The sequence below is a fragment of the Acipenser ruthenus genome, chromosome 25 (genome assembly GCF_902713425.1).
Source record: "Acipenser ruthenus chromosome 25, fAciRut3.2 maternal haplotype, whole genome shotgun sequence".
Lineage (NCBI taxonomy): Eukaryota > Metazoa > Chordata > Actinopteri > Acipenseriformes > Acipenseridae > Acipenser > Acipenser ruthenus.
Window position 1 is genome coordinate 17326161 of NC_081213.1, and position 22351 is coordinate 17348511.

The window sequence follows — 22351 nt, forward strand, 5'->3', positions numbered from 1 at the left end:
TCTGTCAACTCCCCTCCTTTTAAAGATACGTCACTGCTCAAGTCAAGAACAGTCACTAACTGTGTCACGTGACTCGAGAATTGATAGGGGTTTGAAAAAGCACCAGTTAGAGGAGTTTGCCATCTTAAGAGGCAGCTTATCGCTCATCGCTTACAGCAGGGTATCAGAGTCACAAAGCATTGGCCTCCCATATATACTGTATATATATATATATATATATATATATATATATATATATATATATATATATATATATATAAAAACAATAGTAAAACACAAGTTATTTCTTTACATTTTTAGAAATAGTGCTTTGCAAAATATTTTACACACATCTGTAATATATTTAGGCCTTGGTTTATGTTTCAAATATATTCCCTTGTCCCATAAAGAAGTAATTTAGGTATATTTCAGAATTCTTTCATATAAAATTCCTTTGTTTTTTAGATATATTTCTTTTTTATATGTTTTTTTTTTAATTTGCCAGTGATATTGCCACAGCACTTGCCAGAGTAAGGACAGCCACAGCGTTTAGATACAAGGGCAGGATTTAAAATGGGCAACACCAGAAAGACACTCCTGAGATGGACCTGCATGTTGTTCACACGTTTTGCTTGACCTAACTACATTATCCCAACAATATACCTTTATCCAGTCCTGGGAGAGAGTACAGACAGTTTTAACTTGTGCATTTAGGGCTCATAGATGGTGAGGGCGCACTTCAATCCTCAATTTAACCTCTCCTGTCAGTTGGTTAAGAATTCTTCAGCATGCATTTTATCTGCTCCTCCAGTTCCCTGATGAAAATTGCTCTGAATGGATGAAGAACTGTTCTTCTTGTCCAAATGTTTTATATTGAGGTTTAGACCACTGAAGGAGAACAGAATTGGTTAAGCATGACACCATTTTTATATTTAACTTTTATTTTACTTAGTGTGGCTCCCTCCTGTGTACTAAATTATTTTTGCAGTTTTTAAATAAGCCCCTTTCACACTGGCATGATCTACCCGGGTCAGAACCTACCCGGGCGGGACCCGGTGTCATGTGGGTTGGGTACGCGATTTCACACTGCCTTTGATAAAGCAGGGTTGACCTGGGTGACAGACACAAGTACACAATGCCCCAGAAGCAGCTTATTACAGACGCTTCCATCCAAGCTTTTCTGGATTGAACAGTCTGCCCAAATTTTGATTTGAGCAAATGTTTCTTCATCCCTGCTACAATCTGGCTCATGCTGTGTCTCAAGCAACAAAAATATGGCTAAACAGAAATGTTCCTTGCGAAAGTGAAACCTTCACGCAGGCGTGGCTGTTTGTTATTGCATCGGCTCACGAACGGCCGTCATGCATTTTGTCTCGCTCAACCCGGGTGAAAGCGTGTAGACCCTCATCCTGAGGTGGGTCACTGGGACCTGGGTTAACCCGAGTCCGACCCAGGTACATGGTTTCACACTACGCGGGATTGGTCCAGACCTGGGTAGGAGTGCCAGTTTGAAAGGGTCTTTAATGTGTACGCTTCTCTGTAGAGAAGTTTATTTTAAAAGTGTATTTTGAAGCAAATATGAAGGAATTTCTAACCACTTTCCGCAATTCTCAAACTTGAGTACACTGTGCCTGTGTAAAACGTCATTTCGAGGCAGTGATTTAGGTGCGGTTGTGGTTTGAGGCAACGTAAAATTTGATAAACTGTATTCTATACATCCTTAAGTATCTGTCGCAAACGTGACCTGGCATTGTTAAGTTGGGTTGCAGTTTGAGACATGTGATCTGGGAATCAAATTCAGCACATTATCCACTTTGTAGTTCAGAGGGAAGAGAAGTAGGAAGCATATATAGTGTAGAGATGGAGCTCAAATATAGACAGCGCTTACACAGGAGGTGGCACCAGTAAGTGAGAATGTAACACAGCACAAGTTAAGGGGTGTTCACTAACACTTCAACATGCTTCAGAGGTGAAAATGAATCCTGACTGAGGTGTTTTGTATTATTTGAGGTGTTACATTATCAAGTGCAGTTTAGTCCAAAGAGTGACTGCATAGTGCTGCCACTTTCTTCCCTGTATTGTTCTTTAACTGTTTACTGGTAACTATTGTCGCAATTTTACATGTTTATTTTACTACTGTGCTGATTATCTTTTGATTTGAGTGTTTAAGTTGCAGATGAAATACGTGTTTAAATACTATCAACATTTATGGTCAAAGAGTTTTTTTTTAAATCTTTTCTATGATAGTCAATCCTGTTCTGTTTGTGATCTGTGTGCATGATAATTTAGCAACTATAAAATACACACATAATCAAGTTAAAATGTACAGGGTTTGTATGAGTGGCCTGCTTGTGGCTTAGATATCTTGGGAAACATGCACTGTTTGTGGATGACCATAGTAGTAAAGCCATGGTCATAAGATATGGGTTTGCAGTAAAACATGTATGGCTGACACCATAACCATTCACCACACTTGCAACTGTTGTTTTGGGTGCACTTTTTTCATATGTATAAAAGCTTGCTGATTAGCTAAATCTTTATCACCATGTGTTTTGAAGCAAAAATCTAAAACATAAATGGAAACATTTGCTTGTTAGTGCTCCATGACGAGGCTACTTATTCATATTTACTATATGGTGTCTTTAAAAATAAATCATAGTTATGGTTTGTTGCCTGTTTATAATACTACATATCTGAATCTTTCTTGAGTCATTTTTAACTTCATATAGAAGTAGAGTGTTATTTTCAATACAACCATTGCCTGTTCCCAGGTAGGATTGATGGGAGTCAGTGTGCCAATATATAGAGGTGTGCAGATATTTTCCAAGTAATTCCCTTTAACATGTTTTAAGTCAGCAGAGATTAATTGTAACCTGCTATTGTGAAACACACCATTATGCTTTCTCAGTCATTTACAGTCTACACATTTAGTATCAATCAATGACAATAAGACTGACAGTGTGAAATAAAAGTATCCAAAAACTTGTCACATCCTAATCTTTTAAAACCACTCACATTATCTTCTTACCTTTGTTTCCTCCGTTTGATATAAAATCCATTTTCTTTTGATTGCTAATAACACTTCACTAAGGCCCAGGCTTGTTTCCAATAATTCAGCAGTTTCAGTGACTCCTGTCCAATACTCGTGTCTAATAAACTTCCATCTCAATTCATGTGTTGAATGCAAGTGAAGTATTATTAGAAAAGCAAAAGAAAATTGATTCTATAACAAATTACGGATAAAACATTAGTGGTTTTAATAGGTTCTGACAAGTTATCACAGTGTTATATTAATTCACATTGCCTTTTTTTTTATCATTGGCACGTAGTAATGTGTCGATTTTGTGTTTTGCAATTAACATATTCTTTAACAGGTTTTTTGTTTTTAATTAAAACCTGCTGACTTTAAACAGATTCAAGGGAATTACTTGGAAAATCTGAGCAGCTGCACAGCCCTATAAGAAACTATTTTTTTTCCCCCATAAAGGGCTGCTAAAAAAATGATTTGATCATTGTATTTAAGGTTCCCTAAATTAATGTATTAGTTTAAAGCCCTTAAATGTATTCAGTAAAATAGAAATATACACGTGTGCTTTTATTAAAAACCACCTTCCGAAAGAATGTTTGAAAAACTGCACTGAATCCGCTGCCAGCACCTGGAATGACACACATGGCATGTTTTCAATTGCACTTAACAGCAATGATAACTCTGTAACTGCATATCTCAGGACTGGCGTAGATTAAGTGTGCTTTCAAAAAAGATTGTGTTTTTCTTGTCAAAGCAGTTTGCAGCATGCAGGGCTATTGTCCCAACAGACATGTATAAAAGCTACCCCCTGCTATTTGCACACATTTTGAAGTCTTCATCTGAATTCCTCAATCAAGATGCATGGAATCTCAGCAATTGCTTCAAGTGGAAGGACGTACAGTAATTAAACACAACTTGCAGGGCCGGTTCATCAAGTTCTAATGAACAACGTGCTCTTGTGGGTCTATTGCAAGGCATCCCAGGAGTGTTAAACATTTTTATGTATATAAAAGGTTAATTAGAAACGACCTGGCAAGCCACTTGAATGAAAGATGGTTTATGTCTCTTACCCTGTTTTGTTTTTAGAATATTTTTCATCTTAAATAACTCTTTAGGTGTCCATTTACATTTACAAATATGAAAGAGATGTTACAGTCTGGTTCTTCTGAAACAGCAACAGAAAATCATACCGTATTGTGCTGTACAAAAAAATAAGTTTGCTTGGTTTTTCCTCTGAATTGCACCTGGGTGCCGATGAAGAATCTTGTGAACATGGTATTTCTCCTTTTCTCAATATTTACATGTCTCTGATATTGTTTCATTTTGTAGTCCAAACTAGAAAACAATAAATAAATAAAACAAAGTTGTTTTTTTTTCCAAGAGGAATTGTGTTTATATATAAAGGTAGTTTGTTCTAGTGTTTGATCCCGGAGTGAGGAGACAGAGATTGGTAGAGAGAAGGTGTTGGGGCAGGGGTGGGGTCTCCATGAAATCCAACCTTTGATGGTCTATGATCCTGGACCTCAATCTGAAAGAATGAAAAAAACAAAGAAGTGTAAGTACTGTGTACATTTTATCATTTCTTTTGGGTATCGCCATTTTACCTCAAAATGACAAAAGCCCACCACACGGCTAAGTCTGGTCATGTAAAGTCTTGTTGGTCACTGGAATAGGGATTTTGTATGCGATTCAGCAAGATAGGTTTAAAAGGTTGTCAATAGATTAATAAAACCGTAACCCTAGTTATTCCCTGCCAGGGATGAAATCATCTGCGAAGGGGATATACAGTCGTGGAGGTAGTATTGTGTTGGAAAACAACTAGCAGTCTCCAAGCTCTTTATTGGGGAACAACAGTCAACATACAGCCACTTCACCACAGTATGTATGTATATACGTATGCATGCAAATACATATGTCACATATATCTGCAGAATTCAATTGTCATAAAACTAGGTTTTAACATTATTTAGCATAAGTGTTGAGAATATCAGATTATGTGAATATATGGGGGTGGCTGTCTGTTCGTACAGAGGAGACATGACTGAAATCTTTAAAATCTTAAGAAGAGTTGACATAGTTAACCCTAAGCAATACTTTAGGTGAAGCACAGAAACCAGGACCACAGGGCACAGCTGGAGTAGAGATAGACGCAGGACAGTGGAAGGAGACACTTCTTCACACTGAGAGTAGTGAGAGTAAGGAATGAGTTACTCAGTCATGTTGTTGAGGAAGAATCACTGGATCCTTTCAGACCCAACTTGTTCAAGTTTTGAGATCAATCAGCTAACAGGAACCGAATGAGCAGAGCTGGGCTGAATGACCTCCTGTCATTCGTAAATTTCTTATGTTCTTATGTACATCCGTCCTAACGTATGACATGTTTACATATATATCTGGAGAACTACTTATCCAATTGTGACTAAACTTGGTATTATCATTATTTAGCTGAAGTTATTGAGAATATTACATTTTGAGGATACATGGAGGTGTCTGTCTGCCTGTTCATGCATCTGTCTGTATGTCACACTTACATTTTTCCTCATCTAGCTGGAGAATCGCGTATCAAATTGTGATAAAACATTGCTCATTCTTATTCCATACTACTCTGTACATCCTGTTGATATAGCTCTTTGAGTTTACAAAGACATGTTGGCTGATCAAACCTGGCTTTCATGTATCTATGGCAGGCAACTAGAACAGATGAGCAACTCCTGAAATGAGGTCAATCCACCTTAAGATTCTTCACACCAAGCAGATTCATTCACTACATAGAGCTATTTTTTTAAATAAAAATACATGCTTGTGATATGTGTTTCTTTTAAAACTGCACATTTGAGACCTACATAGTGAATTGAAGTCCACCACAGAAAAGATTCATGGTATCATTTTGATAGCTATAACTACTTGTAATGAACCCTGTTATATATTGCTATTACCCCTCCCTTTAAGAGTTATTTAACTGCTTAATTGTATGCCTACTGTATTACTGGTGCCCTTTTAAGTGACTGGTGCCCCAAAGATTTAGTCCGTATAATTGGCAGATAATTTGCATGCACCAGGTGAGTAGACATGACTGTGAACATGTTAGGATGTCATTGCAATAAACCGTTTCATTTGAGAACACACTGTGTTTCTCAGTGACTGTTTATTGAGTTAGCTGGACAAGTGAGGGTTTAACCAAGAAAACCCTGATTAGCACTAATCATGGACTGCCTTATCTAAATTAACATTCAGCAGTCCTAGATTAGTGCTAATCAGGGTCTGTGAAACCTGCCTTTCAACACAGAACACATTGCAGATGTTCTATTAATCTCTGTCAGTCATTAGAATTGAGATGAATACAAACCATATGACTTCCCCCATTTTGTCACTGTGGATCTATTTGATTCCTTCCAGGTTTAAATAAAGCAAGTGAACACCTGAGAAGGAGTAATTAGCTTTTGTTTTTTTAGTTTAGAGACAGTCCTGTGTTGTCTGCCACCCAATATGGGAACCATTCATCTTTTTTCCTTGCTTCTCTGGTTGGTGGCAGCTGGGGACACTGCAGTTAGTCCCACTTTAGTGGTCAGTTCTTAAGTGGGAAGTGACCCATACTTTGCTTGACTTGTGTGAGCTTATATACACAGCACTAAAGTGGAACAGCTGTCGACATGGTTAAACATGTTTTTATAAGGTCATGGAACCAGCTTTTCCATTGCAGGCAGAAACTTAAAACACAAACCGTGTTTATGTGAACTGGGTACATTATCCATGACTTGTTATTTAGAAATAAACCCATTGTACCAATGCTCACAAATTAACAAACATCCCCAGCAATAGCTATACATACCAAATTTGAGCTGTCAGTGTTATGAAAAAGTATATCATAATGACCTACAAACACTGTAAGCACAGTGTGCAAGTTTGACTCAATAACTTATAAAAATAGATGTGTGTCCACCATTAGACTACCATTTCAAACATGTGCTCCTATTCATTATGTATGTTGAGTATGTTCAAATATTAAAGACATAAAAAGACAGCCTTGTAAAACGTTGGTTATAATAATCTAAAACTAAAGTAAGATCTTAAATCCCTGACTGGCACACACTGTGTATTATGGCCTCTTTTTATTTGCTCACTAGCCCCGCATGTACTGTATTCTCAGCAATTAAACCCAAATGGACATGATTGGCTATGTTCACAAGCCAATCAGCCCTTAGGAATCAACAATGCTGTATTTTATACAGACTGGCGAGCTTGAAAGATTTAGTTCTTTTGTACCCGGACAGAGTAATGACACGAACCAGCTGGCTACTTACCTAACATTAGATCCTCTGTAACAGCAATCAGGAGAGAGAGAGAGAGAGAGAGAGAGAGAGAGAGAGAGAGAGGCGGTGCAAAGTCAATTTCGAGAGGAAGATATTTACACACAGACAAAAAGAAACATTCATGTAAGGTTAGATCACAATGACAGCGGAATACTGGGTCAGACAGACAATTAGGGACTTGATGAATGACAAGCCTCCACATCTCAGCTCTGGGCTGATTTAAGCAGATTAAAATAAAGCACATGCAATTTTTTAATGAATGGGTAAGTATATATTTATGATGCTGCGGTATGTCCACAACCCAACTATTTCAGAGGGAACCAATGCTTCTGAACCTGTGCATTTGAATTGGATTAAAACCCTAACTCGATCCCAACTCGAACCTGTTTTACAAACAGAATATATATATAGGATTTGTGAATCAATCCCTCAAACAGGTAGCTTAGATTGTGCATATAAAAGGGTTATATGTATAGTTACAATAGTTTTTCTACATGCTTTATTTGAACTTGGCCTTGATTTGTTAGATATTTCACTAAATGAACCAATTATAATGCTTGTAAAAAAAAAAAAAAATACTCCAGGAACATCAACAGTGCTTCTGTACAAAAACTTTACATCACTAAAGAGAGCGGACTCATAATTATAAACTGCTGCTGTTTCATTATTGCTGTAAGCTGTCGAATGGCACAGGGGGTCGCGTCCTGGGCTTCTACTGTGAAGAGCAGGGTTAGTGTCTAGGTTGAGAATATCCGATTTATTTATTTTTATTTCATAAGAAATGTTTAATTTGCTTTTTAGAGAAAATATTTGAACAATTCTTGAGATTAGGCTAAGGGAATATTTAACCAGGAGTATCCCGTACATTTGTCCCAATTTTCAGTTGAAGGAAAGATATTCTAGGAGCACCCTAGGAAACAGTTCTTGTGTTATTAAAGCTGACATGATGTGACCGGTTTATGCTGAGAAGCGTAGTAGAGACTCCTGGGGCATTTTATCACCAGCTAGAGATAACAACAAGGTACTAAGTGATTGAAATGACACCAGGCTCTGGTTGGGTATTCCACAGGCTGCTGGGAAATGGTATTCTTTCAAAGCTGAGGATTTGAGACTTTGTTTCTTTCCTCTCCTGGTTTTGTTTTGTACACTGCTGTTTTCACTAAACCCTACGATTTTTACTGCGATATTTCTTACTGGTAACTTAAAATGATTTATTAATAACTGTGTTTTTTTAAAAAGTTGAATGCAACATATATTCAGGGTCTTTTTATTCTTATTTTTTAATCTTGAAATCAGGGGTGCGACTCGATTTCAGGTGAGACTCATTATCAGGTAAACACGGTAATTAGTTTAAATGTTTCGTAGACACAGTGTGAGTGTACATTTTATAAATAACATGGAGGTGCTCTCTGGGGTTTTTAAATGTTAGCTTTGTGTCTCTTTTTTTCCACAATGTCAGCACTTACAAACAGGGTAACATGGTGATGATTTCATTTCTTTGACACTGCTTCGCGCATGACTTTTAATATAGATGGCACAGGCAACATATTGCTGCCTTTCTCAGTAAACTGCAGCAAACCTGACTAATGGAGTCTGGTGTCTGGCCAACAAAGAGCACATCCATTGCCAGTGAAGGGATCCCGCCAATGTAGATCACATATACACTGGGTGGTAAACACAGGGAGACTCTTCGAAGGATCCTCTGAGAAGATGCATACCTGACTGTTCTTAGCCATGTGTGCTCTGTTTAGGTGAGCAGCTATAGTACCTGTACTACCACCATTACACCTAGAACATATCTTTGATATTTCTGTGTCAGGGTTTTGTGTTCATTTTTATGATGTGTCACAGATGGGTTAAACTACCCAGCAAACCACTCAATCCATTTTTCCCATAGAAGCCTAATGTAGTCCAGACAGCTACTGTATATACAGTAACTCTCATAAAATGTGTTTCCGTATCCAGGATTTTTATGCTTTCAGCATTAGCAGCCATAGCAACGCAACGGCGCTGGAGCAAGTCTTGGTTAGTGATCCTGACACTATAAGGTTAAACCACCTGATGGTGTTTCAGATACTGGTAACTTTTAGTTAGGTAGTGGAATATTCTGAAGGAGTTTTTTGCCTGGTTTCAGCCTCACTGTCAGAGCAGTTAAAACTTGTATTGGACTTGGAAATGGGTGAGAATATCCAATTTTTGTAATTATTGGCTGACTTTAAATGTTTTGCATAAACTGTTTTTGTTTGGAGGTATTTCTTCTTGATATTGTGCTGCTATAACTTTTCCCATGGTTACCATAGTTCACCATGGTTTGCCATGTTTTTTAGTATGCTTTACATACCTCACTGGTCTTTACAATGCTTCCCTATGCTTTACCATGCTTTCACTGTGCTTTATTACACCAGACTATGCTTTTACTATGGGAACCTTTTATATGGGAGAAGGTCCTCCATTCATGAAGTACTGCAGTGATTCCATGAATGAAGATGGCCGAATAAGCCCTCAAAGGGAACACTCAAGGAGTTCATGTTTAAACTTAAATCTGAAGTTGGAGAAACGAACTGGAGAATTCATTTGGAACAGTGTTTTGCCCAGTGGTCAAGGTCTTTACACTGAAAGGGAATTGATAAAGGAATATTAGACTGTAAATGTCACAAATATCTGAAGTACATTTCTAAGTCACCCTAAAAATGTGATTTGTCTTCATAGAGCCCATTAAATGTACTTTCTTAATTGCATTTTACCAGTTTTACATTCATATTTTCCTTTTTTTTAATGGTTTTGTTAAATATTTTGTCCCTTGATTTATTTATGGTATCTATTGTTTTGGTGCTGGCAAAGTTTTTAAAGAAAATAACCTGATGACAGCTTATCCACTGCCTAAGTGAGGATTAAGTATAGAGCATAAGCACTATGATTTTTCACCCCCATTATTTTATAACGACAATCAGTTTTTAACGGTGAATCTTATGTAACCAAACTGTCACTGGCATTGCACTGAAGAACAGCCAAGTAAAATAATATGTATTACAAAATATATTCTCAGAAAACACCTGGAAGAGTTTAAATATATACAAAGCACCCCGGGCAGTTCTCAGAGCGATGTCGTATTGATGCAGAGCTCATTAAATCACCTCACTCTACAAGGTGTTGTCAGCTCAGCCAAGTGCACAGAGGCATGGAGAGTGTTACTGTAGAGAACATATGGAGCTGCCATGAAGACTGGACCATTAGTTACACAAGGGTGAATGAAACACAGTATAGCATTGCCATATCCAGAACTTGAAACACTCAATCAGAAATTCAGACATAAATCTTATAAGAAAAAAACTCAAACGCTTTGACTAATGTTTTCATCCATGCTGGTTTAGCGACTCGATGAATAATTGCTGACCAGGAATACTGTATGTAATGCATATTATGTTATTTATATACCAATAAAAATTACATACAGTAAAATAAAATAAAAACCGAAAAAACATTACTTTTTAAAAGTGCCATTAAACAATTTTGAAACACATTTCAGTAATATGATTGACTTGGAGTTGATAATCCTAAAGCAGGGATGTTTTCTGAACACTTTTAAGAGGCCTTTTTTATCTTAAAATAAAGCGTGGTAAATGGTCTTACATTTTAATGGGAGACTATTCACTTTTCAGGGAAGGAGTGGGGTAAAACGGACAAACACCCCACAGCAGTGTGGAGTAGTGGTTAGGGCTCTGGACTTGTGACTGGGGGGTCGTGGATTCAATCCCAGGTGGGGGACACTGCTGCTGTACTCTTGAGCAAGGTACTTTACCTAGATTGCTCCAGTAAAAACCCAACTGTTTAAATGGGTAATTGTATGTAAAAATAATGTGTAAAAATAATGTAATTGTATGTAAAAATAATGTGATATCTTGTAACAATTGTAAGTCACCCTGGATAAGGGCGTCTGCTAAGAAATAAATAATAATAATAACAAATTTCTCTAATTACTGTTGGAGTTCAGTGGACAGAACACGGTTACAATGTGGAATGAAGTATTTTCTGAAATTCCCCCTTTGAATATATGAATGCGCCTCAGAAGCAGTTCTGCCGAGGAGGACTATTTGTGGCAAACATTTGCAACTGGCCCCAGGGAAAGGGAATCAGAAACATTGCATGACATGATTGCGGTAAGTACCACACATATGACCGGACGCATTAACTCAAGCACGACTGGACGGAACATGGAAATATTGAAGGTGACATCACAATAGACAAGGGAATCACACACACACAGACACACACACACACAAACACAGACACACACACGCCTGAGCACGCTGGGACACCACCACACAACTACAGTACAACAAGGAACCAGCACATCACAATGCCACTGGTTATAACTTACCCCAGTAATAGTGAAATCTGCAAACAGAGAAATAAAGGACATTTTAGTTTAACACACAAATGGTTTGGTACCGGTTTACTCATAGTTGCCTGTGTATTAGGCTGCTTCCTCCCCTGCAGCATCAGCTCCTGTTTAAAGAGTTTAGTAAATCAAAGAGGCTTGAGGCAAGGCGGTACGAGTCAAAACAGAGGTGGGCAGTATCCAGTCCTAGAGGACCATTCCACTCCCAGTTTCATAGGTAGCAATATTAGGACCTGGGTGGAGGTTTAATTGGTTCAATTAAATACAGACTGCTACTCTATCAAGTACTGTTTGTTTCTTTTCTCTTGCTGTTTTTTGATGGCAGTTACTATGCTGGTGCTTTTGCTAAACACGAAGTAAGATTTCATGCTGTCAACTTGTAATAAAAGTGTGTTTATTAAGAAGGGTCGAATGCGTCCAGGGTGTTTTTATTTTCTTAATTTTTTGGGGGTTTTCAAATTAGCAGTGCAATTTTTAGGGGTATTTTGTGTATATACACTAATTAGCTTAAATGTATTGCAAATAAACTGTGGTGAAGTTTTATCAATAACATGGCTATAATATGATCCAGAGAGTTGATTTAAAAAAAATAAAATAAAAAAAAAACATTTGCTTTGTCTCTCTGTTTTCACAAAGTCAGCACTTCAATTTTCTTCTGTGGTTGAGATCAGGCCCTTATACTGAAGCTAGTGCAATAGCAAGGACTACTTTTCACAGAGGAATAACATCATTTTCCTGGAATAAAACTAATAATAACAAAACTGCTCCTTCTTGATACTAAGTGTTTGATGCACTTTTTGCAATAGAGCCCAAGTTTTGCCCACCTCTGTGAGTGACACAGAATTAGGACAGACATTAAGAGACACTTCTTAACACAGAGAGTGGGGAGGGTATGGAATGGGTTATCTAGTCATGTCTATGATGCAGAATCCTTGGGATAGCTTAAGACCTGCCTTGACAAAGTTTTGAGATCAGTTTAGCTACTTGGAACCAGACCAGCACTGATGGGCAGAATGGCCTCTTTTTATGGGTCAGAATTTCTAACAGAGGCTGCAACTGCAGTGCATCTCACAACACTGCCCATTACGAAGAGACTGACTTGCACTGTTAGTACACTGCAAGTGATTATACTACATTTTCTTCATATTCTTATACCTAGTAAACTGTTTGAGATGCTGATTTCATATTTTCAATTTGTTGTAACCTCAGAAACCATCAATGATACATGCTTCATACAGTATTTGTACTGCATAAATATATACAGAACTTTATATATACCAAACGCTTATAAATCTGTCTACCAGAAATCACATTCTAGTTTTAAGTTGCCATTGTCATGTATTCTGGGTGCTACTTTTTTCTTTATTTTTTGCTGAAAAGAGAGAACAGGAGTATTTTTTTCCCTTTGGTTTGTGTGGAGGATGTGACCCTATGGGCTGATCTATGCCACGATCAGCAGGTCATTCGAACATGATATGGTCTTACAGCATGGCATTCTGCGTCCAGTTTCTCAACCGACTTTGGCTGCAGGATGCAGCCCTGCACATATACACCCGTATCTGTTCCAGGTGACTGCATTACTGGGAAAGACGCAGAAGAAGAAAGCAGGGAAAATCCATCTTCTTTAGCAGGCGGCTCAGTGGATTTTCCTTCTCTAATCGCATTATGTAATGCTGCTAGCAAAAGGACACAACTGCAGGATATTAAAGCTAGAAGCTTTGTGCTTTATAAGCCTAGAGTGGATGTGAAATATAGTCTTGACCACACTGAGAAAGTCCCCATGCCCTGAGGTTAAAGGCTCAGTCCCTTGACGTACCCTTCACATGAGAATGAAGTGGGAACAGATTCACTGCACTGCTACTGCAGCATGTACAACCGATACTGTACATCTGTGCACTACGGCCACATTTAACAAAATAGTTCATTTGAACCATTTATCAAATTTGAGCATTCTCAGCTGTTGGTCGTTTGCTTGTATTTTCCTGATGCGGTTCTACTGACACCAATTTGTATCACAGCTGTTCTTGAGATATATGGAAAAATAAAATCTGCAGAGTGCCCAAATCAATTTGCAGAGATTAGATTTCTTAATGGCTTTCTCATTTTTTCAGAAATCGTTTAAAAAAGTGTCAGAAGCTAAACTATATATATATATATATATATATATATATATATATATATATATATATATATATATATATATATATATATATTATATATTGTAAGATAGCGGGTTGTGAGAGACAGCAGGGAGGGGGTTAAAACCTCCCTGCAAAAGAAACATGTGAGAATGCACTTTTTGGTTTATTGTTTAAATTTAATTGTTTAATTGTTTTATTAATGATCATCCGCACCTGGGCGTTATTGGGGAATTAGACCCAGGTGTGGAGTTTAAAAGGAGAGCAGGCAGTCTGTTCGAGGCTGCTGAGGAGAAGGAGGCAGAAAGGGGTGCTCTGCTTCCTGGCAGTCGTGAGGTAAAGTGCTGTTTCAAACCAGTGTGTTTTTGTGAGGACGGGGAAACAGCGTAGCTGTCCCGTGTTAGTCAGGGAGTTCCTGTGTGTTAGTCAGTGCTCGTACAGAGCTAGGTGTTTGTTTTGTATTTTGTTTATTTTTTGTTTATTAAAACATAGCGCACCAGCGCTTAAAAATCCATTTCTGTCGTGTTGGGTCTATTTTTAAAGGGGCAACGAACCCGAGAGTGGTGCAATCCTTTACAATATATATATATATATATACACACACACACACACACACACACATTTTTCACATTGCTAACACCTTTTTACAATCACCTTATGATTGGTCTAAACCTTCAGTTTTGAATAAGATTAGTATATTTCTAAAATACATTCTTATTTTGTTTTAAAGGGGTTATAGTTTATTACATTTCTTCATACACCTAAACCTCATGCAGTTCTGTGTGCTGTGCACTGCAGGTCTCACATGTGCAGTTTGGAAATACGAGTTCTAGCATCTCTGGTTAAGGAAAGTCCTCAGGTTTTCATTTTTAGGTTGTCTGTTTCTGTTTTACTTCCCATGTCACATCAGCAGTGTCCAGCAGTTTGTAAACGACAGAAAAGAAGGACACCCAGATTTACAAAAAAGAAAAAAAAATGTACAAGGGGCACTTGTCTATCAAAACAGAGCTGATAAAAAAGGAGGTTCAACTCCAGGTAGGTTTTGTTAAACCTTGCCGTGTGCAAATGGTTTTGATGGGCATGACAGAGACTTCAGGCCACCACAATCCCTGGATCTCAATCCCATTGAGTATGTTTGTGATGATGTTGAATGACGCATCCATCATCTTCTGCCTCCTCTATGAATTGCATGAAATATTATTGACAAAAAAGATTAGCGTCCCTTGAGATCTTCCAGCACCTTGTGGAGTCTATGCCACGTTGTGTCAAAGCTGTGATCAGGACAGACGGTGAACCAATGTCAGGTAGAGGGCCTAATAAAGTCACATGTCTTACTGAAGTTATCTGTGGGGTAACATTTCAAGATAAGAAACCTGGCTCTTGGGGGAAGCCCTTAAAATCAAAACTTCTACTAAATAAAAAGTTTTTCAAAATCTTCCTGGTGTGAGAATAGGCTTTTGCTCTCCCTGCAGATATGGAGTTTGACGTGATAACAACAGCTGTTTTGCATTTGCACTTTCAAATGAGCTAGATCACAAGAGGGTTTATTCAAAGATTGCTCTGGAGTAAGGGAGGTGATTTCCAGCCATATTGCTCTGAGCCTCCAGCCCCCGAAGCAGAGGACCTATCATTACAAACTCATAATAGAATCCCTGGCTGTATTCCAGATCTACATATCAGTGCAAAAGTATGTCCTACCCTTTCATCACCTTCAGTCTTATTATAAAAGATGGGGTTTCAGATTTCTAAACATAAATACCCCTTGGTTGTTTACTGTTCGCTGTTTTACATTATAATATTGTACACAACTAATACATTTTGCACAAACTATTATTTCATGCTGTTACTACCCCCTGTTCTGCAATCACCTTCTGTTTTTCCATTACATCTCAATCTCACAGTTCCTCATTTTGCATTTGTAATGAAGTTATTTATCGCTTTCTCAAAGAATATAATTAAGCACAGACTCAGAGGGAGTATTAGAGATTACAGATCTGTTCTTGTCAAACAATAAGACCATTCATTTTGTTCAGCACTGAGGTAGACCAGATGGAAAAAAAAACCTTAAACAAAACTGTAAGTTAAGCATAAAGTATGCAGCTATGGCCAAAAGTTTTATATAAATAGAATGAACGAATTTTGCTTCGTAACGCCGAATAAAACATCTGCTGAATAATACTGCTACATTAATTTATAACATTTAGATTGGAGTGAAATATACTTTGAATATAACATTGAACTGGGACAAGACAAGAAAGGTTTACGTTAACCTTGCCATGCAAATAATCTAAAAGAAAACACCCCAGCACAGTGATAACATACAGAACTCAGAGTTGATTGCTTGTGTTCTCAGTGACAGAAACAGCTGTCAGATTCTGACTGCGTACATGTAAATAACAGAGATCACAAAAACTATTTCAGTTGTGTGTTTTATATATTTGCAAGTCTTATAATTACTGCTTTAGGCAGTTTCTAAAGTAGATTGCTGCAGGTACCCTGCCCACCTGTACTTAACCCCTTGAGATATACACACGGAATTGAGCGGTTCCTCAAACGGTTTCTTCTTAAAATCCATTTGAGAGTGACTCAATTATCACAAGCAAATTTAACCTGTCAGCAAATTTTAAACTATTTCGTGCATCTCACTGTAAAAATAAGAAAGTTTGCCTCATTTTATTTGTGGGACACATATGCCCCCTTGTACCTTAAAGAGTTAAAACTGTCTCCATTATACGCAGGTGGCTAGACCATCACCCCAATGACAGAAGCAGTTTGTTTTATCAATATTTTTATGACTAGGCCTCTCGTCATTAGCCCCGTAGGAGAGAGTAAAATTACAAGCTCTCGTCAAAGGCACTGAAAAGGTTAAACTGACATTTTTATTTATGCCAGATGAACTGCAAAAAAAATAAAAAAATAAAAAAAAAAGTCGTGTCGTGACACAGCTGCTAGAGAGCGGGGAGGACTCAGGAGAGATGAGCCATTCCCTTGGAATCATCTTGGTTACCATAGAAACACCACCACTTCAAATGTATAAATAAATAAAATAAACATATTTTTTTTCCAAGTAGGAGTCTAAGGATCCCAGTTTTCTAGTTACATTTAGACTGACTGAAAACTACCTAATTTGTATCTGTATAGCTTTATTTAAATTGCTTTCTATAAATATTTGTCAGGGTTTCATCGAGGGACTAAATGACCAGTTAATACAGTTTTATTTGCATTTAGCTGCATTGACACTCATTGGTAAAACAGCTGTGGTGCTCTCTTTGTATCCCATAGCCCTTCACGTACCTCAGGAGTGGAGATTGCTCTGGCTTGGCATTTCTTTGTGTATGTGTAGACTTTTTCATATTTCAATTGCACGGCAAGCAGGGCAGTCACACTGCATTGTAACGTAACAAAAGGGGTTCATATTTCTACATACTACACCCTGTTTTCAGTACAGATGTCATCCAGTACATAGCATACTATGTTTTTGTGATCTGTAGTTGATGCGTTGCTTGTAGGGCGTCCTCTAGACTGGATATGTATTAGATGTCCGCTGTTATATGAACAACATTTTGGTCTGGCCTTTTTTTAAAGGCCTACACTTGGTTCCACCAGGTGCGCATAAGTTCAAACTTATCTTAGTCCTAATTCTTTGCTAACTATGCTTTTACACATGAGTCTTTACGTTTTATGTTTGTTTTAACTTTACATTTTAATTTTAAAAAATCAGCTGTGGAACCTGTAGGATGTTTCCAAACTGTGTACTGTGCCATTTTATGGCTGGATAACAGGATTTGTAATCCAAATGAAAGTGAATCGCAGACACTGTTTCACCTGCAGACGTCCGAATCTATAATGGCAGTGCATCGCTCTAGACTACTATGCAAGGTCATCCGGGTCAAAAACACGTTATTTAGTACACGTTCTCATTTGACTTTAATACGTGTTGTAATTCTAATTATTACAAAATTTAAAAATACTGAACCACTGCTGTATTATGTCTTCCGGTAGACTTTATATCATTTTCTAATTTCTTTGATTACACAATGTTAAATAAAAGATCTAAATTATGTTTATATCGTTTTTTTTTGTTTGTTTGTTTTTTTAATTGTCTCAATCCAAAAATGATAGCTGATGCACAACTTTTGGCCATAGCTGTAGATGCTTTTTCTTTCTTTCTGCAAGCCTACCTTTGTTGTCAGTCGTAAGCTCGTCCTGCAGCAGATCGTTTTGCCTGTTCCCCAGCACGAAGGCGAGGAAGGAGAGAATCAGGGCGTCCAGAATGCCGATGATGGCAAGGATGTAAGCCCAGCGCACTGAGCAGTTCCCCAGGGTGTACTTGTCCGTGTCGTCCCCGCACATGTCCCGCACCACCTCTGAGTCCCAGCCGTTGGGGAAAATCATACAGCCCAGGACCAAGCAAACAGCTAGGGGGAGAGGGAGAGAGAAGTGAACAAGATTTTAACAAGGGCATTTAACAGTAAGTGGTGAGGGAGACAGGGAGTTCAGCACCTGCTTCAGAAGACCAAAACACTATGTGAAATTGCTCGGCGCATTACGCACTGATCTGCTTTAGCCTAATGTTCTGTACCGTACATCAGGGACATTTCTAAACCAGGGCTTGTAAATTAGCAGTAGATTTAATAAAAAAAAAAAAAAAAAAAAAACACTTGTCCTAACCCTTGGGCTGAGCAGTCTCCTGGGTTTAAGTTAAAGTTAACAAGGCGTGACGTTGCTCTTGGTCATAACAATTTTTTTTTGTTTATTCCTTCCTCATACCTGACTATTTTAAGCCTGAAAGGAATAATAACCATAGCATAAAAAACATGTCCAGACCTCTTTTATTTGCTTTAGGCTGTTTATTTTTTTCCCCAATTTTCTTTTCTCTTTGACTCTGACAAAATTCATTTTTCCTGACACTATGCTATAGATTCACTTCCTGTCCAGCAGTTATTAGGAACCCCCTCCCTTAGCCTTACACCCACTGACCTGCACATAGGACCTTATATCAAGCTGCACAGGAAGTGAATCTATTGTGCGCATACAGTGAATGGAAATGGAAAAGCTGGATAACTGAAGCAGAATAAAACAATGTCAATGAGCTTTATATTATATCACTAGAACTGCTTAAAAGGCAGCCACACATCTGTGAATTTACTGCATAAAGAATAGTGCAGCTAAACTGCAAGCATTATTGCCTGAACTGCCAAAGTTGTAAGCCAATATATTGTCAGCATTTTGACTTGCTTTTGAGAGTTTGGGCATTCAGCCTCACCTCTTGAGTCAAGTCAAGTCAAATGGAGTTTGGAGAGGAGGAAGAGGTTAAACTCAAAGGCACTGCAGAGACTGCAGTAAGACGTAGGTATTAATCTACCTGGATTGCTAGATTGATGGTCGCTAGGATCTTCTTGATCACATTTGTCAGTGTAGTTAGAGGTGCCTGCCTGAAACTTTTCTTTGCAATAGTTTTACAAGTTTCTTTTACAGTCCTGCTTATTATGCAATTGAAGCAACTGTGTCTCAAAAGAGCTTTCAAACAAGTCTTCAAGTACAGCTGGTACACCAGAGTGTAATCATTAAAATGTCCCCCTGGAACACTCTGCCCCTAGTGCAGAGCTCTATAATGGCTATAGGGTCACCTGGATGTGATGACTGGAACAGAAAATAATAGATAAAAGTAATTCTAAACAACAACAGAAAAGCATTAGTTAAGAAAACAGAGATATTTAATGTACCAAGTTGCTCTTTAATTTCATCTCAAAGCTGGAAAAGAAAAGCCTTGTTTCTGACATCATCAATATTAATACAGGAGGATGGAGTCTCCCCAAAGCACTTGCCTTTTAAATTAATAAAGCTTGGCATCAGAACACATCACAGTCCTGTGTCACTCACAATGTGCAATGCTTTCTACATTGCTATGCTGCAGCTCTCTCTGTGCAGCTCTCTCTGTTTGCACTGCTCGTAGGCTCACAGGTTATACAGCGTTTATTTGTAAAACAATTTAAAAGTAAATATTGTGTCAACTGCAGTATGTTGCACTTTTGCAGTACTGACAAGGTGGATAGTATTATACCTTTTATTTAATCAACAAAGCGAAGAAAATCCACCAGTCACTAGATGTCCTCAATAAAAACAACCACAGTGTAGGTTTACTGCACATTGTGTTTCAGGGTAGTGCTATTGATGTTAAACTGAAGTGACAATGTAATTATGTCGAAGGCTCTATTTTTCAGGATATTTCGCTTCTTACCTGTTTAATATCCTAACATGTGTGTTTTGTATGATTTTTCTGTTGTTTTTTCAACCATGGCTGCTTCTGAAAAAAAAACCCTCCTAAGACAGATTTCTAAAGTAAGATGGCTTTACAAAATCACAGAGGCATGTGTGTGTGTGTGTGTAACATCAGTATCATTCTAACCAAAACCTTCAAGGCTAAAAATACTTTCAAACGTCCTTTTCTTGCAGGACCTTGTTGAATGAAAGGTAGGTGACGCTTTTGGACAGTCGCTGGCAGAATAATCTATTTCTTCGTAATGACATGCTACTATACATTTCACACTAATGATTTGATTATCTTAACATATCGATTTTACAAACACCCCCTGATTCCAATTAGTTTGGATAATAGAGGTTTCACTGCAACTAATAAAAATGATTACGCCTCTTGAATTATTGGATTCTTGTTTCATTCACACTTCAGTAGATATTGTATATCCATAGCAACAATAAAAACTACATTAATACAATCTATGTTTTGTTTTTCTTGTTATTATGCAGCAACGTGTTGGGAAGACTGGGAAATCCCAATCCACTCCCCCTTCTCCGTGACACATAAGAGACAATGTATTCATTAACGCTTTATTTTATATAATAAACTTAAAATGTTCTGTAAAATATAGCATCAAACTAATAACCACAGTATTGAATCAGATTCTAGCTCTTTATTTCAAAATATATTCTGTTACACAAGATTGCCCGTTAAGATGGCACCCAAACAAAATTATCTTCAAATTGTCTCGGAGGAAGACAGGGAGAAATTAGTTGAGCATCAACAACCCCCACCAAAAAAAACAAATAAACATTTGAGCATGCAACATTTACAGCAGTACACTTTTATAAAGGTTGTGGTAGCAGGATAAATTGCCTTCAACTGAAAACTAAAAAACCTACAGCACAAATTTTGAGACCATTTTTATTTAAGGGTTTGGTTGTTGCTAGATATTGCAAAGTTAAATCTTAAATTTAAAATTATACTGCTGAACAAAAAATCGATTTTTCATGAAAACCCAGCAAGGTATGGGAATTGATAATTGTTCACTTTTTTGTTTTACACCCATAATAATAAGGTGTTCTTCTTCTAACCATTAACTTAAAAAACAAGCTGAAATGCTGGGACAGTAAGGGCCAGGCAGTATCTTCAGATTTGATTAAGGGAGCATCTGCAAATTATAATTAGAAAATGGAAAAGAGATGTCCTTTTAAATAGATAGATAAATAACAACAACATAATTAGATAACTGACGAAGTAAAAGACTAATGTAGGGAGCAGGGAGAGACTATTAGATATCATTAACTTTAATTACAAAATCCCATTTCAATCCCATTCAATTTAAAGGGGAGTAAAAAAAAGGACTAAGACTGTAGGATGGGAATTACACTTACTAGTGATGGCAAAAAATAAGTTTTACCTATGGAAGTTATTTCCCCTTTAATGCAGCTAGCATAGTTCAGAACTTGTCTATTGCACACGTTTTTCATGGGTATCCTTTGTTGGCCCATTTGTGTTTTTTTTTTTTTTTTTGCTACTTTGTACCCTTTTGTTAATATGAGCGTCATCTTTAAATACATTTAGTCCTGAGAGTGTTGTTTAGCATTATGAGACGTGATCACTATTCAAAGATGATACTGTTTAAAGATGGTACTAATATTTAAAATGGATACAAAATCTGAACAATTACTTTAAAATGAGATAAATTGCACAAGTGGGCTGACATAGGATTCGATACATGTGATAAAATAAGAATATTGCAAATAGGCAAGTCTATTTCAGCAACTATACCCCATGGTAATTCTTACAGACCCAGGTCCTTTCTCGCATCTCTTGTTGTTACCTCTTTACAGTAACTGAATATGTCTCCAAATGAGGGGCCCTGCAGAGCACATGTATTCCGCTGAATAAAAAGCAGAGCTGGCTGCTAGATCCCAAGGCTGAGCTCAGATCCCTGTCTGTCAGGAAGCAAAGCTGACATTGCCTTTATCAATCAGGAATCAGCCCCCTCGTTCCCTTTCCTTCACTGTGTCTCCAGTCTTTCTTTCATCACAAAAGGTTTAAAACAAGCGTTTGTTTTTTAATGGAATCAAAGGAACTGCGGCTGCAGTCATGGAGTCATCCATCCTGTAGGCCACATGTGCAACTTTCTGGTCCTCATTGTCCGGAGCCCTCCTGGTCTTCATTCCACCTGTACCCTAAATTACTTAATGTAACCAGTTTAACCTCCTCCCAGGT

The 22351-nt window shown here is 37.6% G+C and overlaps 1 protein-coding gene across 2 annotated transcripts in view; it reads right to left on the bottom strand.

The window, feature by feature from the left end:
* Nucleotides 1-289: 289 nt before the first annotated feature.
* The window catches only part of LOC117413818 (LHFPL tetraspan subfamily member 4 protein), a 95596-nt gene continuing 73534 nt past the window's right edge, over nt 290-22351 (bottom strand). The window contains exons 2-5 of one of the 2 annotated variants that reach the window (XM_059000122.1): nt 18036-18272; nt 11696-11712; nt 7309-7323; nt 290-4535 (exon numbers count right to left, since the gene is read on the bottom strand). In XM_059000122.1, the coding sequence (XP_058856105.1) occupies nt 7315-7323; nt 11696-11712; nt 18036-18272 (263 nt within the window). In that variant the 3' untranslated portion in view covers nt 290-4535; nt 7309-7314. The remainder of the gene's footprint in view (nt 4536-7308; nt 7324-11695; nt 11713-18035; nt 18273-22351) is intronic. The other variant, XM_059000123.1, reaches the window with a different exon arrangement.